Here is a 22,089-nt window from a genome sequence, read left to right as displayed (position 1 = left end):
CTTGTGCTGACCTTATTCGTCTTCTAAACAGAGTCAAGGCGAAGTTGCCGAGGCTCCATGGCACCAACTTTCAAACTGAGTTTTCGCATCTCATGACCCCAAGGTTCGGTGAAGGTGTTGCCAACAAGCAGTTGCAACAGGGCTTGTGGCTAAGAGCGTCGGCCACCACATTGGCCTTGCCAGGGTGATAGTGTACTTCCAAATCATAATCCTTTATCACTCCTACCATCTTCATTGGCGCATGTTGAGGTCAGCATATGTGACAGATATATATGAGGCTATATATATATATATATATATATATATATATATATATATATATATATATATATATATATCAACGATATCAAATCATGTTTAAAATGTTTATTACTATCCATCAAGGAGTTGAAATCATGATGTGTCTTTTTCTAAGTACGCACCCGATGCTTTCTAGCGCTATCGTATATATGCAGATATGCTAGCTAAACTTTGCCTTGCTAGGTCCATGCGACTCACAGGCTCACAGCTGGTTATCTGCGTCTTCTGTGTTCTCTCCCCTCCGCCTTCAAATGTTCTTTTTGTGTGTGTGTGTGTGTGTGATGACATCAGTTTATTCAGAGTCTAATAATCTTTAGACATGCCCACTGGTTCACATCTCTCGGCAGTATCTTGTATTATGGTATACATTCAGATCATAGTCTTGATGGATATCTCATCCGTGATCGTTGTTGTCTCTCTCTCTCTCTTAATTCTTAAATTGTATTAATTAACACCATCCATGTACTTCCTCCAATCCTAAATGCATCTTGTTTAGGACATGGAGCGGGGTAGGGCATGGTATGTATTGCTCGATAAAGGTAATGAGTTAGGTCAGTCTCATGGTACAGTCATTAAAATTGAGAACTTGTAACTGTGCCTGCTAGGTTTTATGGTGATGAAATTTCTCTCACATATGATGAAACTCATTCTACTCTCTTCTCATAATGACCTTGCAAAAGTAAAATTGTTGATGTGGCATATTATTTAATGGTTATGAAATTCTAAAGTAAAATTGTTGATGTAGCATATTATTTAATGGTTATGAAATTCTTAATGAAATCTTCACTGAGACCGACCTTAGAGGATGCAAGTGTCTCAGCTAGGTTTGTTTATCCAATGAATGTCCAATGAGACAAACCCCGTATATTTACAACTGGAGATAGTATACATTCTGGGGGAAATTATTTAAAATAGGGTCTTCATACAAATATAGTAAAAAGGAATTAGTACTTGAAGTTACCCTCCGGTTGCACGGCAGCCTTAGTTTAGTTTGGAGTTTGGACTAATAGCGTGTTTCAAGTTTAAACTTTTCTTACTCCTTCTTAGTCAAATACGTGCTTAGCACATTCTCGAGAAAAAAAATCGAAAGCGTGCGCATACTTTTTTAGCATTCGGAAACTTTTGTTTGATTATATAGTTTTTATGTATCTATTGAGAAACCACATATGGATTAAAAAAAGGTGACAGAGAGTTAAAACCTGCTATCACGAAATTTTCCTGGCTAAGGTTTTAAAATTTTGTTGCACGCACCATAAGACCACAGCTGCAAAAAGTAATAAAATTAGAGGGCATGGTTTACTCATGTAGTATTTTAATCGGCATATTTCACTAACAGGCTTGATTAAGAACAAGGGCACGGTCCATTAGCTAGCTGACAACGCCCAGGAGTCCAGGACTCAGGGTGCTATGGTGTGCACCACTGCAACACCTAGTTACGTTCGCTCAGGGCTCCCTACCCATGGCGTGGAGGGAGAGCTACATGGTGGACGTGGTGCTGATCCCTCTTGTCCTCCTCTTCCCCGTCGCCTACCACCTCTGGCTCTGGCGCGCCGTCCGACACCGCCCGCTCCGCACGATCGTGGGCATCAACGCCGCCACCTGCCGCCTCTGGGTCTTCGCCATGGCCAAGGTACGTTCGTGCTTGGTGTATATATACATGTCGTTCTCGAATCTCTAGCACTTCTATTTCCATGGCGCCTACGCTCTGCGAGTTCATCACGCACGCAGGATAGCGAGGAGAACGCGCTCGTCGTGGTGCACTCGTTGCGGAACGTGATCGTGGACTCCACGCTGGCGGCGACGGCGGCCGTCCTCCTCTGCACGGGGGTGGCCGCCATGCTGAGCTGCAGCAGTTACGCCGCCGTGGACGCGCTCAAGTGCGCCGCGTTCCTCGTCGTCTTCCTCCTCGCCTGCGTCTGCCACACCCTCGCCGTCTGCTCCCTCAACCAGGCCGTGTTCCTCGTCAATGGCTACTCCACCCCGTCCTTTCCGGTTTCCAGGGACTACGTCGTCGGGGTCTTGGAGCGGGGCCTCCTGCTCCACCTCGCCGGGAACAGGGTGTTCTACGCCGGCGTGCCCCTCCTACTCTGGACCTTCGGGCCGGTCTTGGCGTGCCTGAGCTCCTTGGGCATGGTCCCGATACTGTACAACATCGACATGCATGATCATGTGCAATCATCAGAAAGGGAGCAGAAATGGCGAAGCCAGCGGGCAAGTGGAGATGTGGTTGCTGTTGGGAACGATGTCCAAGAGGAGCATGTTTGATATTGTGATGCAAGAAGTTTTTATCTGTGATGGACGAACTTTGAAATTCTAAATGACCACTGCCCTGAGAAAACCAAACTAAGATTCGTGTTATAATATATGTAAGAAGTTACTCTTTTCTACCACCGGCAACAAAGATAAGAGTACACACGTTACTAGTTCATGTTTATCGTCTCGGCGTGCAGGCCAAATTTTGCGCCAAGCCGATGCACACAACACAAGACGATCCCAATCGATCCCCATTTCATGGCGGTCAGTTGATGCCAACATCGTTGTTGAGATCCTCCTCGCCATCCACGGACGAGTAGAAGGACTGGTCCTCGTTGGCGCGCTCTTTGGCCTTGAGCTCCTCGATCCTGTCGACGGCGGTCTTGAGCTCCCACCGGCTGTCGACGTTGGCCTCGCAGCACGCCATGCCGATCCTGATCAGCTTCACCATCTCCTCCCTGTCCTCGTCCTCCCCGACCCTCAGGTCCGGGTCCACCACGGTGTTCAGCCACTCGCCCTCCGGCGTCGAGCCCACCACGGTCACCAGGTCGCCGCCGGCGCCCGTCGCCGGCGCCGGCGCCTTGGGCAGGTCGTAGGTCGCCGGCCTCCCGGCGAGGATCTCGAGGATGAGCAGGCCGAGGCACCAGACGTCGCTCTTCTTGGAGGAGCGGCCGAACTGCTTCCGCTCGGGGGACTTGAAGGCCACCATGAGCTGCGCGGCGTGCGACTGGTTCATCACCGGCACCAGCGCGTAGTCGGTGAGCAGCGGCTCGTAGCTGGCGTCGAGCAGGATGTTGGAGGACTTGAGGTGGCCGTGCGGCACCGTCAGCATGCACAGCTCGTCGTACAGGTAGCTCAGCGCCCGCGCCACGCCCTTGACGATCTTCAGCCGCACGCTCCAGTGCACCACCGCCTTCTTCAACCCCCGGCCCTCGCCTAATATAATGCGTTCGTGCAAACGACAGCAATTAAATTAACCTCCGGAAATTATTAGAGGCTTCTTCTTCTTTGATTGATCAGGAGATGAAGGTGGTTAGTGTTAGTCACCATGGAGGAGGTTGGCCAAGCTCCGGTTGGGGACGAAGTCGTGGATGAGCAGCTTCTCCTCCTTGCGGTAGTAGTAGGCGACGAGGGGGAGGAGGTTGGGGTGGTTGAGCCGGCCGAGCCGCCGCATGTGCTCCTCGAAGTCCTCCCGGCCCACCCGGTTCATCTCCTTGAACCGCTTCACCACGACGGAGTGGCCGCTCGTCAGCGTGGCGCGGTAGCACACGCCGAGGTTGGCCGTGCCGAGCACCTCCGCCGTCGCCTTGAGCAGGTCCTGCAGCTCGAAGAACCGGCCGCGGTCGTCGCGCACGAACGTCAGACGCCCCTGATCCACCTTCCGCGCCGTGCTGCCGCCCGCGCGGCTGCTGCGCTCCTCGCCGCCGCCGCCGGCGGTGGCCTTGGCTGCGGCGCCAGGCGCGGCGACGTGCGCTGCGCTGGCTTCGGCTTTGTCCGGCGGGTGCGGCTCGATCTTGGGGCCCGAGGACCTCGTCGTCGACGCGACCGGGCCGAAGTTCTTGGTGCTGTCCCGCCGCTTACGCAGCGCGACGAACGCCACGCCGGCGATCGCCAGCGTGCCGAGGAACGCGGCGAGGATGCCGTAGGACGTGAAGCCCTCGGCGGGCTTCTGAGCTTCTTGCTTCGCGGCGTCTTGTGCCGGTGGCGACGGCGAGGTCCCTGCTTTGTCGGAGGTCGGCAGTGGCGCCTTTAGTGCCGGCGACGGTGACGGCGGCGGAGTGGCCTCGCATTTCGCACCAAGCGGCGCACCGCAAAGCTTCTTGTTGCCTGCATCGTAGAACAAGATCATATGGACGTTGCACGAACAGCATGGTCTAGAAATCTATGCCGTTGCTCACCGGCAAACATGTCAGGTTTGATGGATTTGAGGCTCGCCGGGATCTCCCCCTCCAGCTCATTGTTCGCGAGATTGACTTCCTTCAACTCCTCCTGTTTCAGATCAGGGATCTTGCCCTGGAACTTGTTGTCGTTGAGCTGCAGCTCGAGGAGCCTGGGCACGTCGGCGAGCGACGCCGGGATGGGGCCGGAGAAGTTGTTCTCGGAGAGGACCACCTTCTTGAGCCATCCCATCCCGGCGAACGCGTTGGCGGGGATCGTCCCGGAGAACTTGTTGCCGGACAGGAAGATTGCGCGGAGGCCGCTGAGTTCCTTGACTTCGGGCATCGGGCCGGCGAACTCGTTGTCCATGAAGCTGAGCGTGCGGAGGCCGGGCAGGCTCTTGAGGGCGGCCAGGTCGAGCTTGCCGGAGAGGCTCATCCCCTCGAGCTGCAGGCCGTGCACGGCGCCCTTCTCGCACATGACGCCAGCCCATTTGGAGTCGCCGCCGCTGCAGGGGCTCGTACCGGGGGACCAGCTGCTGAGCGCGCCGCCGCCGTCGTTGATCCCGGACTTGAGCTTGAGGAGCGCGTCGGCGGCGTCGGGCGCGAGGGAGAGCGGGAGGCGCGCGGCGTTATTAGTGGGCAGAAGGAGGAGGAGGCACCCGGCGGCCAGTAGCAGGAGGAAGGTTAGGCGCGGTAGCGACGGTGGTGGCCCTGCGGCCATGTCCGGGGCGGCGGGGACGGGGAGCCAGCCCGCCGGCGCCAGCGGTTGACGTTGACGACGGCGGGTGATGCGGCCGGCGGCAATGCTGCGCCCCTGCTCTTCGTCGGGCGCGCGCGAGTGGGAGGCCGGCCGCAGCTTTTTTCCAGGGAGGGAGGAAGCGGGAGGTCGACGCGAAGGGAGGCGGAGAAGGGGGGAGGAGAGAGGATTCAGGAGGCGCACGCGCGCGTGGCGAGGATGGTGGCGAGCGAGATGAGGCGCGCGCATGGCATGCGGCTGCGCTGGTTCGTGGCCAAGAATAGCAATGTGCCTCGCTGGCTTGCTGCATGGCCATGGCATGCGCTCTGATGAAACTTTCGTTGCAGCGCCTCTGCTCCGAGCTAGTACTAAACCTGACCTTGCTGCGACTTGCTTTAATCAGGGCCATTTCAGCCGGATCAAGCTGCCAAAGAAAAATGGTAGACGCTAGTTTTCAGTTCCTGAAAACAACACTTCATTTGGTGTACGCATGTTGGCCCTAAGATCAAAACCTGATGGCCAGCAAACTTTTCTTCCACCTCGTCTTGCGGTGGGCTGCGGACGTGTGGTCTTCTTCTTTCTTGTGCAGGAGAGAACTCGCTCTCCACCTTGACGGTTTGCTCTCATTGATCGCTCCCATGTCAACCTATTGGCTATTGCTGCCATTACCCCTATCTAGATCCATCCCAACAAACAATTTTTTGCTATCAACATTTTCGACATATTGCTTCAACATTTCACAATCTTTATTCAAACGAAACAGGCAAGAGAGCTGCTGATTATATTAAAAAGAAGATAAAAGTACAGATTGAGCAATACAAAAAAATAGAAAAACAACAACCCAACACCAAGCATCTCAACAAACACATGCGAACCACTCAACACATCCCAAACATCAAACCAAAATTCCAAACATTGTGCGCAGTCCTCGCAAACTCCACAACTCAACGTCATCATTGGCACTTGACTGTTACATCCATCCAGTGGCGGATCCAGAAACAGGCTCCGCCCCGGGCTAACTAATATAAGGCTTAAAATCTTACTGGTCATATACTATTAGATATAATATATTTTTCAAAGAGCACAATTCAACCAATAGACTTAAACAATACATAGAACATTGAAGGTAGAAAAGTACCAAATTAAGAGTCTTCCATGATAAAAAAAGAACCATACATGTCTTCATGAATTAACACCACTTCCACTTGTTCCGACGTCCTCAATTCTACATAAAAATTTTCAACATATCAGCCCTATATAAAGCAAGATAACATTATGTATTGAAATAGACTAATACAAGTAAACAACACGCACCTTGAGCCCTCGTTTGGCAAATTCATCTTACGGTTTTTTAAGCCTTGAAAGCGCTTTAGAATTTTTTCATCTTCAATCGACGCAAACAAATCTCGCTCAATATAGCACATCATGCTATTATTCAACCAATCATCATTCATTTTATTTCTTCATTCAGTCTTGATAATATTCATAGCAGAGAAGGCTCTTTCAATTGTTGCTGTTGCTACCGGCAAAATCAATGCAAGTTCAATAAGATGATACACCAAAGGAAAAGTTGTATCTCTTCCAGTCTGAACAATCTTCTCAGCAAGGTTACCAAGATCAATACAAGTGTCAAAATTATCATCATTTCTGACTTCATCAATGAATATAGGAAGGTCACCTGCAAGCTTTATGCAGTCATAATCACAGAATTCATCTTTATAAATCTTAGCAAGCTCAACTAACTTCTGTACTTCAAAGTTGGCAAAAGAATCCCTTGGATCAAGACAAGCAACGTATCTCAAGAGTTGAGTTGATCTTTCTGGAAATCGATTGTTTAACTCACAATAAACTTGATCAATCACAACATTGAAAATTTCATGATGAAAATGATGGTAGTAACTCACTAGTTTAGCACCACAACATCTCCCACAACATCTCGAACGACCTCTAACTGGTATCATATCTTCCATATTAGGAATTTCTATGTTGTTGAGGAGGCAAAACTCCTTTACCTCTTCAAAAAGAGCATCCCAACCATTTTCCCTCATTTCATTCATATTTCTCATCATAGAGCCAATTAATCCTATTGCACGAACAATGTTTTGATTTTTCTTTTGCAAACATTGTGACAAGTCTTGAGTCATCCCCAGTACTCTAATCATAAGATGTAATATGAACACAAATTCAAATGACTCCATTCTTTGAATCAATGCAGAGGTTGTAGTTTTTTTCCCCATCAGTTCCATCTTCACTAATATTCTTCAACACCTCCAGTACAGAGGACCACATGATCATAAGACATGCCAATGTTTTGTGATGTGTACCCCACCGTGTATCACCAGGCCTAGCAAGACTAGTTTCTTGGTTTTTCCCTCTCCCAGAAAAAATAGCACTACTATCTAACTGCTCAACAAGCTTATCATGATGACTTTGAAGGAGTTGATCTTTCCTCTTGCAAGAAACACTAACAACATTGACGATTGAAGTGACATAATTGAAGAAATCAAAAGTTGAGCCACAACACTTGGCTACAGAAACTACCATAAGCTGCAATTGATGAGCAAAACAATGGATGTAAAAGGCATATGGGTTTTCGTTCAATACCAGTCTTTGTAACTCATGAAATTGTCCGCTCATATTTGAATCTCCATTATATCCTTGCCCTCTAATCTTGGAAATAGATAGACCATATCTTCTAAGCATAGTATCCAATGCTTCTTTTAGTGAAGTTGATGTGGTATCAGAAACATGTTCAATGCTAAGAAACCTCTCAATCACACTTCCTTTATCATTGACAAACCTACAAGAGAAAAGAGAAAATAGTGTTACTTGAAAGCAACAAAACAAAACCAACAAAATAACCAAATAAAGAGAAGGTATATACCTCACAACCACAGCCATTTATTCCTTAATAGATGCATCACGAGCCTCGTCGATAAGAACCGCAAAACAACGATCTCCTATTTCACTTTTAATTAACTCACTTGTCTCCTCTGCACAAGCCCTAGCCAAATCTTTTTGAACCATTGGACTACTCATTTGATTATTCCCTAGAGCATTTTCACCAGTCACAAGTGCAGCCTTAGGATCCTTCTTTCTGTACCATTCAAGCATCTCCATAAAGTTCCCTTTATTTCTTGATGTTTTAGACTCATCATGTCCACGAAAGGATAGAGCTTGCAAAAGGAGAAATCTAGCAGTACCTAACATGATACTTAAACGAGCTTTATATGCCTCCTCTTCTGCTGCACTTGTAACAGTCCATACATGTTCAACACTTTGCCTCTGATTTTTGAAATCAAGTGCACGCTTTCTTGCATTATTATGAAAGCCATCAATTGATTGAGCATGCTCCTTGAAACAATTTTTTGCATTCTTCCAATTTCTAAACCTAACTTTGGTAAATGTATCATTAGTATGAAACCCAGCTTGTTGTGGCTTAAAGAGATAACAATAAAAGCAATAAGTTGCATCCTTAGCTACACTGTACTCTAACCAATCGAATTGATCAAACCATGATCCAACAAATCCTCTTGATTGGCCTTTACCATCTTTTTTCGTTTTTGGAAACTTATGACCAGCTGGCCTATATGGACCTATTTGTAGATATGCTCTCCTTGCCTCATCCCTAATGTCATGATGAAAATCATCAATTGGCTTCCTTTGTCCTGGATCAGCAACTATATCTCTCATATCAAGTTCAATCCGTGGTCTTTTTTGCTCAACCCGGCTCTCTATAGTTTCGGCACTACCACCACTCTTTGACGCATCTTTTTTAGCATAGTATTTCTTCATTCTAACTTCTAAGGTATGGAATGTTGCAACTTGCAATAAGACTTAAATACCAGTCCTGCTCAATCAGTCAATGAAATGAAATATTCATGATTTTGCTAGTAGGTAGTGGCAACCATAGAGCAATTTTCAAAAAAAAATCCAACCTCAGTCCTCAACACTTCAGGGGGCAATGCCGCAGGGGCCAGGCGCCAGGTGGCCAGGCGGCCGGCGGGGGCGCGGCCGCACAGGGCCGGCGCCGCGTGACGACAGAGGACAGGAGCTGGAGGAGCGCCGGGCGGCCAGGCCACTGGTCGCCCACTCGCCCTGGCGCGCAGGGAGCTGGGGACGGCGGCCGGCGGGGCGCCGGGGCCGCCGGCCGTAGGTGGCGGCGCGCGCGGCTGGCGGAGGCGCGGCGCAGCCGGGGAGATCGCTAGACCGGGACCAGCCTGCGGCAGGCGCGCTGCCGGAGCGGGGGCCGGGACCGGCGGGACGGGCGGCCAGGACGCCGGGACGGGCGGATTAGCGGGAGGCAGGCGCCGGGCAGGACACGGGAGGGAGCCAGGGAGGCGGACACGGGAGGTGTGCGGGCCGCCAGGTGAATGCGGGGCGGGCGTGCGGTGCTAACGAGCTAGGGCGACGCCGCGACCGTGAGGCCCGCGAGTCCGCGACGGCCTGCTAGGCTGCTGGCCTACTGGGCTTTCTCCTTCTCGGGGTGGGCTAATAGGCTGATAGGTCTTTTTATGCCATTTTTATGAAACAATTTTCCACTATTCATGGGCCTCGCCCCGGACCGCAGCCCGGGCAGCCCGGGGCCCAAATCCGCCCCTGCATCCATCACCTTCCCCAACCATGTCGATAGGGCATTGTCTATCACCTCGACCTCATCGTCATTGAGGTTGAATATCTCATTCAGAGCAGCGTCCACATCCGTTGGTAGGGGTCCATTGAACATGTCAACAAACTCTTGCAGCGCAACCTCAATTAGGGCAGCCTCATCATTTAAAATACCAAGTTTGTGACAAAGGTTACGTTGCGCTCCCTGCATTTGAGTCATCGGATGTGCAGTGGAGAGACGCGCGCTGCGTCGTACCAATGACATGTCGAAAGTGCGTCACCGGCATCGGCGAGGAGCTAGCGTTAATGCTGGGTCACTAGGTCCCTCTGTAGTGCTAGTGCCACCTGGGCAGCAGGCTGCTGCAGCAACGACTGAGTCGGAGTCATAAAGAGGGTCTTGGCCGTTCGCAGCATCTCGGGTGGTGCCGTCATCAGCATCGGAGTGCTGGCTCGCAACATCCCCAAGTTCAGCCGGTGGAGTACCCGTGTTGCCAATCGGAGAGGTGAGAAGTGGTCCCTGATACGAGGCATCAGTCACACCAGCGCCAGAAGCGTCACTCTGGGCATCCTTCTAAGCCGAAGGACCTAAGAATCCCTAAGGAAGTGGGGTCTTAAGTCTTAACTGCAAGAATGATTTAAGCGCTTATAAATTAGATTTTTTTTAATCTTGTACGTAGGTCGGAGGTTGGAGCTCTTACTCAAACTATACCCTTTAAGCATCTTTTATAAGAGAATTTGCATTATACATGATCGGGGAGATCAAGCAAAATAAGTCGACTAAAAACTAGGAAGTGTGCAATTAACAAATGTTGTCTCTTTCTATAAATGTAACCATGCAGTGAGCTCTATATTTTCAATCTTGATTAAAAAACATGTATATTTAGATTGGTTGATGTGTGCTAATTGGTTTGTCATGAAAAATAGTGTCATGACTTGGTAACTTCAAAATTTTCTTAAATAGGCGACTAGAGGGCCCCAAAACTTTAAGTTGGTTTGTCATGAAAATATGTGCTAGTTTTTCCAATCAAAACACAGAAGGGTTCGATCTAACGAACGAGTTTCCCTCTATTCTCCTTTGATATTCTAATCTATTTCATCTTGGCACAATGACCAAGAAGAATGAACTCTGCTTATCATCTAATGAATCATGTCATCCTGTACTCCTTGTTATTATATACATGCACCTCAGTATCGATGTCATCATATACATATACCAATTATTTTCTAGAGGAGTTACTCTGCACGGGGATCGAACAATCAGCTGTGTCAGACACGAGATGGCAACTCAAATAGGACTATCAAGAGAGAAAAGTTTAGTTTTGCAAATAGTCCTATCAAAAGAGAAGGGAGGGAAACCATATCAATGTCCAAAACATCGTGCATTTATGAATTCATCACATGTTTGTTTTGAAATGAATCATCCCTTACATGTGACTTTTACAAATCAAAGCAGCCTTTACTGAATTATCTTGCGCCAACAATATCGTACAGTGGCGGACAAAAATACTAGTAGCACTACTATATAAGACTGCCTTGAGTCTTGACACGTGTACACATGTTCCTACTCGAGGACCACAACTTTGCTGAGGATCCATAGCACCAGAGTCATCTCGAAGACGAAGATGGTGTGGAGGAGCCCCCGGTCGAGCGTGAAGCCGAACAGGGTGATCCCGCCGCCGTTGTGGCGCAGGTACGTCACTGCAGAGCGAAACAAACAAATTTTAGCCTCACTTCGTGGCAGCAAATTGATGGTCAAGTTGCGTTGGTTAGCTACCGAGTGCTTGTCTGCTCTTGTACGAGCACGCCGCGCCGGGCTCCGCTTGAGACGACACGGCCGCCGACGAGCCGGAGACGCGGGACGCGTCGACGTCGCTCGCCGACGTGCTGGCCGGCGAAGACTTGCTGCCGTGGTGCATGGCCACCAAGCTCACGTGCCACTGGCTGGCGATGGACACGATCCTCTGCGCCCTGTGCGTGATCCTGGCGGCGCCGAACAGGCACATGAAGAAGCCGCTCAGCTGCACCGCCGAGCCGACGAGGAGGTCGCCGGTGTTGGAGAAGCTCTTTTCGTCCCTGGAGGAGAGCGCGACGAGGAGCGCTCCGAGCTGGCTGACGGTGATGGTGACGAGGCAGCAGATGATGAACACCCGGTACCGGTGGCTGGTGGCCAGCAGCTGCGTCCGGATGCGTCTGTGCTCGGCGAAGATCTCGGCGGCGGCGGCGCGCGCCTCGACGTCGAACATGTGGTGGATGCCCTCGAAGCGCAGGATCTGGAGCTCGCAGGTGAGGCGGAACAGCACGCACACCAGCAGGAACACCCCCGTGCGGTACACCCACGACGCCACCGTCGCGACCAGCGCCACCGCGCGCCATGGGACACGCGGCAGGAGCAGCGGCGGGAGCACCGCGCCCAGCGCCGCGGGGGGATCCACACGGACGGTGCAGAAGTAGAAGACGGCCTTGTGCGCCGCCTCCACGCAGAGGGACGGGAGGAGGAGCGCCGCCAGGAGGCGGAACGCGCGGTCCAGCTCCCGGGCGTAGCCGCGGCGGACGTAGGGGGAGTCGTCGCGGAGCGCGCCGTCGAGGAAGAGGAGCTGCCGGAGCCCGCCCAGGCGGCGGAAGAAGGCGGCCAGCGTGACGAAGGATATGACGGCGAGCCCCGTGGCGGGCACCTGGGAGACGCGGTTGAAGGTGATGGCGGACGCGGAGACCGGGGACAGGGAGGCGTCGGCGCGGAGCGAGAGCGAGATGGAGGCGGGCACGAGGAGCGCCAGCACCAGGAACGCCGCGTACGAGGCGGCGCGCCCGGCGCGGGTGGAGTGGTCGAGCGCGCACCACTGCAGGAACACCCGGAAGCTGCGGAGCTCGTCGTGGATCACCGACTTGCACCGCGCGTACGCCGGGTTCAGAAGCAGCGGCGGCTGCGACGACGGCGCCCGGGGCGGCGGCGGCGGCATCAGCAGCGGCGCGCACTCCGGCTCCGACTCCGACGCCGGCGACGAGCCCTGCTCCTCCTCGTCGGAGTCCATTGGCGCCAGCTAGCTAGTAGATGCTTCGACACAGTTGAGAATGAAGCCGTCGAGTCGCCGGGAGTACAATTTATAGCCGAACATGTGGCGATCGATGAGCGGTGTGGTGCCATCCATGGCGCGCAAGTGTGCGTGAGGAGACGGGAGGGGAAAGGAGAGGCGCGAGAGGGGAGGCCCGTGACAGTTCACAGGGGCGGCGACCGAGGCCGAAGCAGGCTCGCAGCAGCTCCGATGTGTGAGGGTGAGTGATGCAGCAAAAGCGAGCCAAGACGGGGACTAGGCACGCATATGCGCGAGGGATGCAGTAGCTGAACGCAAGAAAAGGATAGGGCAGGAATTGATCTTCTTGGTTGTCCTCAATTTGCCGCAGGTCTCGACCAATGCATACCTTGCTCATGCTGAATTGATGATGCACTTTGTTTTGCATTTCGTCAAAGGTTGACAACTTGTGGAGAGAGGCAAACTCTCGTGTAGTAGGGATACTAGGGATGCAAATTCTCTAGGTCATTAGATCGACCCAAAACTCAGTCATTTTAGGTCTGAAGTAATAGGATACCGAATAACTACATGCTTACACTCTTGTGTTTTAGCCTTGGTTTATTACTGTATTTTAAATTTCCTTTCAAAGAGTACATTGACAAAGGAATGTTTATCTTTTCTCATTAAAAAATTTATTACTGAAATTGGAAATGCATTTTAGTCTTTAGATTAGATTTCATTCTCTAGTCTCTACCACAAAAGTAAATGCTTCCACAAAAGCAGAAAAAAATGTACAGATGGGCCGGAGCATACTGCCACGTGAGATAAAAAGGGCCCACCAAGCAGAGATGGGCCTAAAGGTTATCCTCATCTGGCCCGCACGGCGGAGCAACCAACCACACGAGTTCACAGCTCGTCGTCCGGAGTTCCCGTCGAGTCCGTGCAAGCACACCACCGGCCGACGCGGAGCCAAAAGCCAATCCGCACCGCACCCCGGAATTTTTTTTTTTTTGAGACCACCGCACCCCGGAAATTTCCCAAGCCGAAATCGCAACAGGAAGGGGAGCACGCGAACGCAAAACCCTAGCCCACTGCTCCGCCGGATTCCCCTCCTCCTCCCCCTCCCTCGCTCGCCGCCTGTCTCCGCTGCGCCCGCGGCTCTCCCCCTCCGCTCCAAGGAGCACAGGCCTCTCGCCGCGCCGTTCGCCCACCGCCACCACCGGGTCACCGCCAGCCATGTCCTCTCAGGTACCGCCGCTCACCTCCTCTCTCTGCCCTCCTCGATTCCGCCGGTCGGTTAGGGTTAGGGTGGGTGTCGCGCTCCTTTTGTCTCGCTGGAAGCTTGCTACCGTTGTTGGATTTGAACTCTCTTTGCCGTGCTCGTCGATCCCCCTCCGGATCCCGGACATCCGCCGGGTCTAACGAATTCGCGTGTTTGGATTTGCAGGTCGATAGCCGCAGCCAGTCCGCTGGGAAGCGCGCGCGCACCGACGGTAGGTTTCTCTGCCGCCATCGTTGTTTTTCTGTCACACCTGCTCGAAGCTGCATCTGAGTGGATTGCCCCTTCGTGGGGGACAAAATATGTTTCTCAGGCAGCCGGCGTGAGGACGACTGGGTTTGCCCCAGCTGCAAGAACGTCAACTTCGCCTTCCGCACCACTTGCAACATGCGCAACTGCAACCAGTCCAGGCCAGCAGATCACACGGTCCGTAACGGTTTTTGCCTCAGCTTAATTCTTGCTGATTATTCCTTTGTCGGTTGCGCAGAGGTGTACCTGCAAGTACTCCTGCTTGTTGGTAGCGCATTTGCATTTACCACGTGTTGCTGTTGCTTGCCATTCAGAAGGCCATGCAGAAGCCTATGCAGACTCCGCCCCACTACGCCGCGTCTGGGGGTTACATGGGCCCAGGGACGCCGCCGTCGATGTACCTTGGTGGGGGTGCTCCCCCATATGGCTCCTCCATGTTTAATGGGCCTGCAATGCCGCCGCGCTATGGTATTCCTCAGTTCCATGGGAGTTCTGCGTATCCATATGGATATGGTGGTCGCATACCGATTGGTAGCCCCTATGGGCCGATGCAAATGGCCGGGCCACCTCCATATTCTGGTGGATCTATGATGGGAGCAGGTAACAAGGTTTTCCGCTATGATGTGCATGCCATATTTTGATATTCCTCGCGTTAGTTAATCTAGTTATCAAATTAAATAGGCAAAATACTATGTTTTCAATCCTTCCTTTTATGCAAATCATAGTGTGTAAACAACTGGATTTTACAGAACATAGGCTATCATTTCTTTTCACTTGATCCTTGTTCATTTATCATAGATACTTAGTGTGTCCAGCACCTAGCCTTTCAGGACTATTTTACTATTGCATTCTGTCATGTGTTCTCTATGAAACTTTCTTTGGTTGGGGTCACAATGCATGTTTTCCAATCCAAAGTTCTCCATGTGTTCGCTCACAAGACTTATCTCTTTTACTGTCCCATAAATAGGTGGAATGTATGGAATGCCCATGGACAGATATGGCTTAATTCCTGCTAGTCCTGGTGCAATGGTATGCTCTTCTGATTACCCTTTTGTACACGCTGTTAGAGTTAAGTCCTGATGGTGATAGAATAATGTATTAGTAGTGCCTGTGTGCACTTAGTGCCTGTGAACACTCGTATCCGTGGGTGGTTCGTGCCTACGTGCACCTTATCACCAATTACTGCTTAGATGCTTAGATGCTCTTTAGATGCTTTGCTTAGCTTGTAAGCCACCTATCCAAGGTTGGCTATAAATATGTACCCAAAGCTGCCTTTGTGGTTGTGGTTAATGGAAAAGATCATTTTAGGCCAACAATTGGTATCAGAGCCTAATTCTTTCCTACCTACCCTTCTCTCTCCTCTCCCTCGTGCTCCAGCCCCTCACCCCGGAAACCCTAGCACCCGATCGGCCCACCAAGGCCGGTGGCGGCGCTGCTGTTCCGGTTAGATCCGACGGCTAGCGACCTCCTTCACCCCTCCCTGCGATCGGATCGGGCGGCGCGGATCGGTGGCAGACCCAGGCGGCGGCGGCGGCTCTCCACGGGTGGCTGGCTTCTTCCCCGGCGCGGACGCGGGCGGCGGCGCGGCACATGCGGGAAACTCCCATGGCAGGCTCAAGGGCTCTAGACGGCCGGTGGGAGCGGGCGGCGTGGGCCCTGTGGATGTTGCGGCTCTGGTGGTCGGCGTGCCACTGCTGACCGGCGAGGTGCCGGGTCTCCTGGTAAGCTCCAGGACCTCCTTGCGGGTCTCCTCCAGCAGCTCAATTACTTCAAGTGCGCGGCCCCGCAGGGCGACGGTCGAGGAGTGGCATGAGGAGGCGACGGCGCGGCGCCACCGCGTGTCGGGAGGAGGAGCGGCTCATGGCGGCCGAGGAGCCTCAGCAGCAGAGCGGCGCCGGGCACGGCGTGCGGCTATGGCGCGCGAGGAGGAGCGGAGGGTGAAGGTCACGAGGCTAGAGGACCGGCAGCGCGTGGCGGTGGTGCGCGACGCCGAGTTGCGGGAGGCGGCTGCGGCTTGAGCAGCGCGCGTAGCTGAGGCAGCCCGCCTCGCCGACGAGAAGGCACAAGCGGCAGCGGCGGCCGCTACTCAGTGTCGTCTGGAGGTGGACTGGCTGCGCGAGGAGGCGGAGATGATGCGCGAGATGGCGCGGCGCCATGTAGAGGAGCTGAGGCGCGTGGCGCAGGGTGTCGGCGCCGAAGCTCATGGCGGGTGTCCTCGGAGCAGGAGGAGCTCCGTCCACGAGTCTGCCTCGACTCCGACTCCGACCTTGGCTCCAGGCACCAACCCTTGAGGATCGTGAAGACCATCATTCGAGAGTCTGTCAACAGCATGCAGTGGTCGATGTTGATGAAGACCAACTACACGGAGTGGTCCTCGGTGATGAAGGTGAAGCTCCAGGTGCGGGAGATGTGGGACGCAGTCCAGTATGGCGACGTTGACAGCCATGAGGACCGGCGAGCGCTCGAGGCGTTGCTCGCCGCAGTCCCGATGGAGATGGCGGCAAACCTCTTGGGGAAGAGGACTACCAAGGCCGCCTGGGACGCTATCGCTGCGGCCCGAGCTGGTAGCGACCGCGCCTGCAAGTCCACTCTGCAGAAGCTTCGGTAGGAGTGGGATCGTCTGGCTTTCAAGCCGGGTGAGGACGTCAAGACGTCAACGACTTCGCCTTCTGCCTCTCTAGCTTGATGCAGCTGCTGGAGCGGTATGACGACGACGAGATCAACGAAGAGAAAGCCGTTGTGAAGTTCCTGCGTGTCGTGCCGAAGTACTCGCAGCTCGCTATCTCCATCGAGACGCTGCTCGACCTCTCAGCGTTGTCGATTTAGGAGCTGACGGGTCGGCTCAAGGTGGTCGACGACCGCGACAAGCCTTCTTCTGGCGGGGAGGTCACCATCGGTGGTCAGCTCCACCTCACTGAGGAGAGGTGGCTCGCCCGCCAAAAGGAGCGGAAGAAGGGCGAGTCTTCTTTCTCGACAGGCGGCCGCAAGGGCAGCAAGGCGCAAGGAGGCGCTGAGGGTGCCGCCGCCAGCGAGCTCGAGGTTGCACGAGACGACACTGGGATGCCGCCAGCCGAGGCACGACCAGGCCCACGTTGCGCAGGCTGCGGAGGAGGAGGATCTAGCTTTGTTCCTAGCTCATGGGACCATTGAGCTTCTTCCTCACCAAGGTGGATAGGGGAAGAACAACCTCTACGTCCTCTACGCGGAGGTGGCACAGCTCGGCACCAAGGAGATGGTGCGGGGAAAGATGGTGGACGGTGGCTCGACTTCGATGTACAACGACTACGTCCACTTCGAGGGAGCTGGGGGGTGGGCAGCTCTTCTTCGCCGAGCGTGCCTACCTCAGTCCCCGGGTCTCCACCGACTACGGCGAGCTCTTCACCGGCGCCAGCGAGTCCTCCACCGACTCCGGCGAGTACTCCGGGCGCGGCGAGCTCTCCATCGCCACTACCATAGCCGGCCACGCCACACACTCCAGCACTGACGGCCACTCCTCCGAGCACTGCTTCGTCAACACCAGCTCATGATGAGCCCCACTCGGTGGAGTTCGCCACTCCGCTCCCTCACGACGAGGATTGCGTCGACGCGTACCATGATGGCGAGCCACTGCGGTACCGTACCATTACAGACATTCTCGGCGACCAGCCGGTGCTGGGATGGGTGCCTCACGACGTCAAGGCCATGCTTCACCTAACGAGCAACGGCGACGAGTCTCGCTCCTTCGCTAAGGCTGAGGGACACGCGGCCTGGCGCACCGCGATGCAGATGGATGCCGGATAGCAAGTCCGCTCAAGCCCTGGCAAAGAACCTTGTCTTCCATGAAGCGGCTGCTTGGAGGAAGGGAGCGTCAAGGCAACTACATCAACACTAAGGAAGAGTCAAGTTCCAAGAACTCCGAACCAGACTTGGGAGGGTTCTTTTGCCATTCAGGACTTAGGGGGAGAATGTTAGAGTTAAGTCCTGATGGTGATAGAATAATGTGTTAGTGGTGCCTGTGAGCACTCGTATCCGTGGGTGGTTCGTGCCTACGTGCACCTTATCACCAATTACTGCTTTAGATGCTCTTTAGATGCTTTGCTTAGCTTGTAAGCCACCTACCCAAGGTTGACTATAAATATGTACCCCAAGCTGCCTTTGTGGGTGTGGTTAATGGAAAAGATCATTTTGGGCCAACACACGCTTTATGCTAATTTGAGTTAACTACTAGTACCTTGCATAAAGAACTATCTACACATTGGTTGCTGTTACTTTGCATTCCTTTTTTCTTTGATAGTTATAACTTGTGTCTACTCCAGTGTGATAGTTATAACTTGTGTCTACTCCAGTGTGATAGTTATAACTTGTGTCTACTCCCTTCCTCAATGTGATAATTATAATTTGTGTCTACTCCATTTCTCAATGTGTGATAGTTATAATTTGTGTCTACTCCATTTCTCAATGTGCGATAGTGGTTTGTGTCTACTCCATTTCTCCATGTGTTTATTGCTTTTGATGTGTCAAATCTGACATGTCATACTGCAAACTGTTGTTATTCTTAATTTATATTGCTTTGAACTTGAAAGGGTACAAGGGCTGGCTCATATTCTGATGAAGGTTCCCAGAAGAAGCCTGCAGGTATGCATTTTGTAATTTTGACTTATTTTAAATTGATGTGGTTAGCACTTGATTAAATCTCTGCCTGTTTTCCTGAACTTTTACTGCAGGAGCTGGCCGTGATAATGATTGGGAGTGTCCAAATTGCCATAACATCAACTTTGCCTTTCGCACAGTCTGTAATATGAGAAAGTGCAACACACCAAGACCAGAAAACCAGGTTTGAGACTGATAAGCTATCTTATGCAACTACTCTCAGTTTCATGTATTTAGAACTAAGATAAGATCATTTCAGTTTTTTCCGCACTTATGGATAGTCAATTTTTCTTATGTTAAAGTGCCTAAAGTAATACTGTAACTTTGCACGTGTGCTTGAAGTTGACTCTGCTGCCACAAGAAAGTCATATGACATTGTATACTAGTGTTCTAAATGGTTTGGTGAAACCGTGCTTATGTACACCTGGATATCTCTAGTATGGATTAGCCGATCATTGCATTTTGTATGCTTGTTTATTTTTTTGGACATCAGGATCTGAGTACTTGGTGCTGATCACCTTTTGTGTGGTAAAAAAAATCAATATAACTTTCTCCTGCTATTGAGTGTTCATGAACCTTATCAAAGAAATTGCTCATTTAACTGATAGTTAGTTGCCACATGACTTGTCATGCAATTGCAACTGTTAGATGTTCATTACTGTTGGTGTGGAATGTGATATTATCAAGTTAAACCAGAACAACTTTGTGAACCTGCAAACAAGTTTTGGCCCCTTTTTTTTTGTCTAAAATTAGTTCTCTTTCATCTAAACCTGGGGTTGCATTCTAATACTCGGGCAGTTGGGCTTCGTAGCTTATAGAGCTAAGTATACTTTACTGATTGCTTGCGTATCTACTCTTTATGCAGGGATCTAAACCTGATGGTTCAAGAGGCTCAAGTAAGTTTTGATACGATAATTACTTATTTTGGGAAACTTTGTTATCCCTAGACATTTCTTTGCAGGCAACTAGTTTTTTCTTTGGATTTTTGACTTATGGACTAGTTTATGGGTTTATGTAATTTATCTCTTCAAATTATATTTAATTTCGAACCCAACCTCTCATTGATAGAACAAAAGATGCCAGAGGGCAGTTGGAAGTGCGAGCAGTGCAATAACATAAACTATCCTTTCCGAACAAAATGCAATCGTCCTCAATGTGGAGCAGAGAAGCCACTGCAGACGAACAGTACAAATGATTCAGTGACAGATCAGGACAATCAGGTCTGTGTTTCATGACCTTCAGTATGATCAGGACATTTGCCGTGCCCTTATTAGAACATTAAGTTGCATGCCTTATTATTGAAATTATTTTTAATCATTTTCTTGCCTCATGTTTGCTTGCGCATAGCTTGATATATCATGTCCTTACTGTTACAGTGAGTCCTAGAACAGTAATGAGGGTCAAGAAGGTCCAGCATGGTCGTCAAGGTTCAGTCTGAATGTGGGGTCCATCTGTGTCAGTAGTTGCTGCTGTCGTTACAAGTTTCTTCCCCTCGAGACCTTAGTTGAGTCGGGGTCCTAATGGTAAACACTTTGGAGTTGGCAATGGAGTCTTGCCTTTCCTAATCACTACAGATTTTGGTCAGGAACATCCATCTTGCCTTTTCTCGCTGAACTTGGTTACTTGTCTTTGTTACTGGTACTCTGGGTAAACTGCCATCTTTAAATGAATTTCTTCTAGTTGTTTGTGTCATAGATGTTACTCTGCTGTGGAAGTATCGTTACTGTTCATCACTTTGCCTTGGTTTTGTTAATGCTGCGTTCTGGTCCCTGTTTTTTTTTTCCAATTTATGGTTTTGGTATTTTACAGGTGTTTTTTTCTTAATGGTTGGCGATAGCAACCTTTTTTACCTTCCAAAATAATGTTCATAAGATGTTAGCAACTTAGCAAGGTGCTCCACTAACATATTTGTGAGAGCCCGTCCCCCCCCGCTAGTTACTTTTGCTTGCAGTAACAGTTAGGTCTGAAACAAGTCAACGATGGACATTCAGTTGCATGACTGCATACGCTGTTATCATCTTCCATGTCCTCCGGAGATTAGGGTGTTCCAAGTTTCACCATTCTCTTGTGCTTGGTTAGAAGACGCTCCTTGGTGAAAGTGATGTGCATCATCACATTGTGCAGCGGTAGACCATCAACTTGCATGCTTGTCTCGATTGTGACTACTTCACTGACACAGTCCCATTGGAATTAGTTTTTGTCATGTAACATTACGAAGCTTTTATCAAAGCTGCGACTTCTGCATGAATTTCAAGACAACAGTGAACAGACACAGACGGATCTGCCTGGTCATGCGGCTGGAGGAGTGCCGACGAGTTCTCTTGCGTTGCGGATGGCAGCACTCAGTGAGTTGCAGAACATTACAAACTGATTTGCTACTGTTTCATATTGGAAAACAAAGTTGAGAAATTCGCACCACGTGGGTATGCTTCTGTATTGAGCCTCTGACAGAGTTGGATAGGAAATTCGAGATGGTGGTAAGCATTGTGATGGTCAGGGACCATTATATGGATGTAACCATTTCCGTATTTGTTTGGAGTGTCTTGTTTTCCTTTTTTTCCCCTTTATAGCAAAATGTCCGTGTCCGTGAGTTGCTACGGTAAAAGATTAAAAGATTAATTGTGTTTTTTAAACTTATGATATGTTTTATTTTCATCACTAAATTTTTATTGCACTTATTGGATGTCTACACATTTAATAGAAAATCAAAAGAATTCTGACTTAATTATTTCCTTCAACTCAAATACCCATTAAATTAAATTTTTTTATTCAAGTAAGAGAGTTGCTACCGAAAAAATATGGAACCATGTTGTACCATACAAAGCGATCATATTTCACATATATTTTGGTTTAGCAAATATTTTGGTTTAGCAAACAGCGTTGTTGTTCGAACAGAGCGTATATGTGTGGGTAGACGTGGATCCATTTCTAAGTGCAAGTAGCATAGCGTACAATCAGTCTGCACTGATGCTGCTTCATATGCGATAATTTTTATCTTCATGTGTATTTTTTCTACTCTAGTACATATATTGGACTCCTAATAAATGTTATATTTTTTGAAGCGACAAACGGTTCCTAAAGTTTGGAACTACGACCATTGCCATGTATGGTAGGGGATGGTGGATGCCCCATGGGGTTTCCTTAATT

General features: G+C 50.7%; 4 protein-coding genes across 6 annotated transcripts; 2 read left to right on the top strand and 2 right to left on the bottom strand.

The window, feature by feature from the left end:
- Window positions 1-1,759: 1,759 nt before the first annotated feature.
- Window positions 1,760-2,565, top strand: LOC101781536. Its single transcript, XM_004974795.1, has 2 exons — window positions 1,760-1,930; window positions 2,029-2,565. Exons 1-2 carry the CDS (start codon window positions 1,760-1,762, stop codon window positions 2,563-2,565), a joined length of 708 nt encoding a protein of 235 aa, XP_004974852.1.
- A 253-nt stretch (window positions 2,566-2,818) lies between these two features.
- On the bottom strand, window positions 2,819-5,154 carry LOC101781142 (pollen receptor-like kinase 4). The gene is made up of 3 exons (XM_004974794.1): window positions 4,452-5,154; window positions 3,601-4,380; window positions 2,819-3,489 (listed from the first exon to the last, which is right to left on the bottom strand). Exons 1-3 carry the CDS (start codon window positions 5,152-5,154, stop codon window positions 2,819-2,821), a joined length of 2,154 nt encoding a protein of 717 aa, XP_004974851.1.
- A 5,983-nt stretch (window positions 5,155-11,137) lies between these two features.
- LOC101763435 lies at window positions 11,138-12,845 on the bottom strand. Its single transcript, XM_004973860.3, has 2 exons — window positions 11,552-12,845; window positions 11,138-11,475 (listed from the first exon to the last, which is right to left on the bottom strand). Exons 1-2 carry the CDS (start codon window positions 12,804-12,806, stop codon window positions 11,339-11,341), a joined length of 1,392 nt encoding a protein of 463 aa, XP_004973917.1. The 5' UTR covers window positions 12,807-12,845; the 3' UTR covers window positions 11,138-11,338.
- A 926-nt stretch (window positions 12,846-13,771) lies between these two features.
- LOC101762757 (ranBP2-type zinc finger protein At1g67325) lies at window positions 13,772-21,605 on the top strand. Of its 3 annotated transcripts, none has more exons than XM_012847142.2 (10): window positions 13,772-14,033; window positions 14,233-14,278; window positions 14,378-14,490; window positions 14,628-14,913; window positions 15,281-15,342; window positions 18,876-18,927; window positions 19,017-19,126; window positions 19,808-19,838; window positions 20,011-20,162; window positions 21,137-21,605. In XM_012847142.2, exons 1-10 carry the CDS (start codon window positions 14,022-14,024, stop codon window positions 21,311-21,313), a joined length of 1,041 nt encoding a protein of 346 aa, XP_012702596.1. In that variant the 5' UTR covers window positions 13,772-14,021; the 3' UTR covers window positions 21,314-21,605. The 3 variants fall into 3 exon arrangements, with proteins under 3 accessions (XP_012702596.1, XP_012702597.1, XP_004973916.1); XM_012847143.3 differs by having other exon boundaries at window positions 13,775-14,033; window positions 14,631-14,913; window positions 21,137-21,313; XM_004973859.4 differs by lacking the exon at window positions 21,137-21,605 and adding an exon at window positions 20,319-20,672 and having other exon boundaries at window positions 13,776-14,033.
- Window positions 21,606-22,089: the final 484 nt, after the last annotated feature.

Source organism: Setaria italica, chromosome VI (assembly GCF_000263155.2).
Source record: "Setaria italica strain Yugu1 chromosome VI, Setaria_italica_v2.0, whole genome shotgun sequence".
Classification (NCBI taxonomy): Eukaryota; Viridiplantae; Streptophyta; class Magnoliopsida; order Poales; family Poaceae; genus Setaria; species Setaria italica.
The sequence above is the reverse complement of the archived record's forward strand: the minus strand, read 5'-3'. Positions and strand labels throughout refer to the sequence as shown.

Coding starts and splice junctions, on each gene's coding strand:
- LOC101781142 (XM_004974794.1), bottom strand. CDS start 5,154: ATGGCCGCAGGGCCACCACCGTCGCTACCGCGCCTAACCTTCCTCCTG. Junction 4,381..4,451: donor CAAACCTGACATGTTTGCCG/GTGAGCAACGGC, acceptor TCTACGATGCAG/GCAACAAGAAGCTTTGCGGT. Junction 3,490..3,600: donor CTTGGCCAACCTCCTCCATG/GTGACTAACACT, acceptor GCATTATATTAG/GCGAGGGCCGGGGGTTGAAG.
- LOC101763435 (XM_004973860.3), bottom strand. CDS start 12,806: ATGGACTCCGACGAGGAGGAGCAGGGCTCGTCGCCGGCGTCGGAGTCG. Junction 11,476..11,551: donor CAAGAGCAGACAAGCACTCG/GTAGCTAACCAA, acceptor TTCGCTCTGCAG/TGACGTACCTGCGCCACAAC.
- LOC101781536 (XM_004974795.1), top strand. CDS start 1,760: ATGGCGTGGAGGGAGAGCTACATGGTGGACGTGGTGCTGATCCCTCTT. Junction 1,931..2,028: donor GGGTCTTCGCCATGGCCAAG/GTACGTTCGTGC, acceptor TCACGCACGCAG/GATAGCGAGGAGAACGCGCT.
- LOC101762757 (XM_012847142.2), top strand. Junction 19,127..19,807: donor CACCAAGACCAGAAAACCAG/GTTTGAGACTGA, acceptor CTCTTTATGCAG/GGATCTAAACCTGATGGTTC. Junction 19,839..20,010: donor TGATGGTTCAAGAGGCTCAA/GTAAGTTTTGAT, acceptor TCTCATTGATAG/AACAAAAGATGCCAGAGGGC.